At 48.2% G+C, this 3,734-nt stretch overlaps 1 protein-coding gene across 1 annotated transcript; it reads left to right on the forward strand.

The window, feature by feature from the left end:
* The first annotated feature begins 654 nt into the window (after nt 1-654).
* LOC103531946 (olfactory receptor 14J1) lies at nt 655-1,581 on the forward strand. Its single transcript, XM_030468498.1, has one exon. It carries the CDS (start codon nt 655-657, stop codon nt 1,579-1,581), a length of 927 nt encoding a protein of 308 aa, XP_030324358.1.
* Nucleotides 1,582-3,734: the final 2,153 nt, after the last annotated feature.

Below are 3,734 nucleotides of genomic sequence, written 5' to 3' on the forward strand. Positions count from 1 at the left end.
CGGGTCCTGTCCTGCAGCTGTGTTAATGGAGGAAAAGCATCCAAAACACCTGAGATTTGGGTCTGTGGGGACTGCAGGGTGTGGGGCTGGGGCTCAGCCCACCCTTATGTCAGGATACCCCATCTTTAGGGTCTTTGCCTTTTTGTACAGCTGAGAGCAGGACTGATGGACAGAGCAGCTGTCCTCACTCTGCACTAAGGGACAGTCCCTTTGCCTCTCAGCACCCTCAAGTTTTCACTTGCAGAGCAGCAGAAATGCCAGGGACTTCTGCATTAAAATTTTGCTCATGTGTGTTTGAGAAACTGCACCAGAGCAAACCATGCTGAATCCGTGCAGCTCTGCCGGCTGGTGATACGTTGGGCTGACAGTGATGTTCAGATCTTGAATGTCAAGAGTGGATTTAGTCTGAGATCCCCTTCTGCTCCTTTTTACCAATTGCTGTAGAACAGCACAGACCCCTCCTGCTCCTTTATGGACATTCAGCCAGGATAAGCCAGGGTGTTTGAAAGATATATTCAAAAGGTGTTCATGAAATGGGAGAAGCTCTTTGTGATTCTCTAGGAGAAAATTTAAAATATTTCTTGAATTCACACTGTCCTGACATTTTTTATTTTTTTTTTTTGACTAAAAGTTCTGTATCCATAGTGGCATCAGATGTCCAACAGCAGCTCCATCAGGCAGTTCCTCCTCCTGGCATTTGCAGACAGGCGGGAGCTGCAGCTCTTGCACTTCTGGCTCTTCCTGGGCATCTACCTGGCTGCCCTCCTGGGCAACGGCCTCATCATCACCACCATCGCCTGTGACCACCACCTCCACACCCCCATGTACTTCTTCCTCCTCAACCTCTCCCTCCTCGACCTGGGATCCATCTCTACCACTCTGCCCAAAGTCATGGCCAATTCCCTCTGGGACAACACGGACATATCCTATAACGGATGTGCTGCACAGGTCTTTTTCTTTGTTTTTCTGATGTCAGCAGAGTTTTATCTCCTGACCATCATGTCCTACGACCGCTACGTGGCCATCTGCAAACCCCTGCACTACGGGACCCTCCTGGGCAGCAGAGCTTGTGTCCACATGGCAGCAGCTGCCTGGGGCATTGGGTTTCTCACTGCTCTGCTGCACACAGCCAATACATTTTCCCTGCCCCTCTGCCAGGGCAATGCCCTGGACCAGTTCTTCTGTGAAATCCCCCAGATCCTCAAGCTCTCCTGCTCACACTCCTACCTCAGGAAAATTTGGGTTATTGTTATTGCTTCCTGTTTAGTATTTGGCTGTTTTGTTTTCATCGTGGTGTCATATGTGGAGATCTTTAAAGCTGTGCTGAGGATCCCCTCTGAGCAAGGAAGGCACAAAGCCTTTTCCACGTGCCTCCCTCACCTGGCCGTGGTCTCCCTATTCATCAGCACAGCAGCTTTTGCCTACCTGAAGTCCTCCTCCATCTCTTCCCCATCCCTGGACCTGGTGGTGGCAGTTCTGTACTCGGTGGTTCCTCCAGCAGTGAACCCCCTCATCTACAGCATGAGGAACCAAGAGCTCAAGAGTGCTTTGTGTAAACTGATGACAGGATTGTTTTCATAAGTAATAAATTCTCAGTTTCTTATGCATATCAGTGATAAGAAATATTATTTATAATAGGTCTCATTGCAGGCCCAGCCTTCATTCTCTTTTGTAATGCTGTGCACAAAGAAATCTCATGGCTAAATTTCTAGTTCCAAACCTTCGTTTTGGGTATTAACCAGAACCTTCTAGATAAGTTTTTGGAATAAGACCTTTTTAAAAAATTTTTTAAAAATAAAGGATCCAGCAGTGATTACTTTAGTTGATGTTCTGTTTCTGAGACTTCCTCTGGTGTTAGGTTTAGGTCCAATCATACTTAGAGTGCTCTTAGAAGGAATTTAGAAAGCAAGGAGGTTCGCATTGATCCTTGTGACTCAATGGGAGGGACCTCCTCATTGTGTTATCCTGAACAAATCTCTCCAACCTGATCCTGGCTCCATTTCCACTGTCCCTCAGATCTCCATCTAAGCTACTCCAATTTTAACCCCTACATGTCCCTTCCACATATTAGCAGACAAATCCTTGACATTAGATCCTATTAAGTCACACCTTCCCTATTAGAATAACCTTTTATGGTGATTTAGGAAAGCGAGTGGTGATCTGAGGAAAGGAACACATATTCACAAAGGGCCAAATAGGCCTCAGCAACCTCCTGACCTTCTACCTTGGAGTAATTGCAGCAGTGGAAAGGGCATAAGTAGCAGACATCATCTACCAAGACTTGATATGATCCCCTAAAACATTCTCATTGCTGAATTAAAGGGAGATGTGATGGATGGACAGTTGGATAGACAAGGAAATGACTGGATGACTTCATGCAGACAGTTATGGTCAATGGCTCAAAGTCCAAGGGACACCAAGAATGAAGGATGTCCCTTCTGGACTTAAAGGTACCTTCTAAATAGTAGCGGATGTCCCCAGTACTAATTAATGTCTTCATCAATGACGGGGACTGTGGGATCAAGTGATTCCTCAGCAAGTTTGCAGATGACACCAAGCTCAGTGGCACAGGTGATTCACTTGAGGGTACGGATGACAACCAGAGGAACCTGAACAGATTTTATTAGTAGGTCTGTGCAAAACTCATGTACTTCATCAAGGCCACGTGGAAGGTCCTGTACCTGGGAGGAGGAAATCCCCACTGTCAGTAAAGACTGGGAGATGAATGATTGAGAGCAGCCCTGCAGAGAACGACTTGGGGATCCTAGTGGGTCAAAACTTTTATGACAGGGTAACCCACCTAGCTGATCAAGGGAAGCCAGAGGGTGTAATATTTCTGGATTTCAGGAAGGCTTTTGATACTGCCTCTCATAGCATCCTCCTGGATAAAATGTCCATCATACAGCTGGACAACCCTGCTATGTGATGGGTGAGCAACTGGCTCACGGGTGGAGGACAAAGAGTGACAATGAATGGGGTCACATCAGGCTGGTGACCGGTCACTAGTGGGGTCCTGCAGGGCTTCATCCTTGGCCCAGTCCTCTTCAACATCTTCATCAGTGACTTGGGTGCAGGACTGGAAGGAATCTGAAGCAAGTTTGTGGATGAGAGACCTCAGCAGGTTAGAGAGCTGGGCAATCAGCAGGCACAGGAAGGACAAGTTCTGAACCACAAGATTCACCACAAGTGATGAATCACCAACCACAAGGGCAAGTGCTGAATTCTGCACCTGGGATGGGGCAGCCCGGGGGGCAAGTATAGACTGGGGAACGAGTGGCTGGAGAGCAGAGAGGGACCTGGGGGTCCTGGTTGATGGCAAACTGGAGATGTGCCAGCAGTGTGTCCTGGCAGTCAGGAGGGCCAACCGTGTCCTGGGGTGCATCAAGCACAGTGTCACCAGCCAGTCCAGGGAGGTGACTGTCCTGCTCTGCTCTGCACTGGTACGGCCTCACTGTGAGTACTGTGTGCAGTTTGGGCACTCCAGTATAGAAAAGGCATCAAGGTGTTGGAGAGTGTCCAAAGGAGAGCAACAAGGATGGTGAAGGGTCTGGAAGGGATGACTTATGAGGAGCAGCTGAGGTCACTTGGATTGTTCACTTGGGAGAAAAGAAAGATGTGGGGAGACCCCAATGGGAGACCTCACTGCAATCTATGGATCCTCATGAGGGGAAGAGATGGGGCTGGTTCTGATTTCTTCACTCCTGTGATCAATGACAGAACCTGGGGAAATTACT

The sequence above is a fragment of the Calypte anna genome, unplaced genomic scaffold, assembly GCF_003957555.1.
Source record: "Calypte anna isolate BGI_N300 unplaced genomic scaffold, bCalAnn1_v1.p scaffold_147_arrow_ctg1, whole genome shotgun sequence".
NCBI lineage: Eukaryota > Metazoa > Chordata > Aves > Apodiformes > Trochilidae > Calypte > Calypte anna.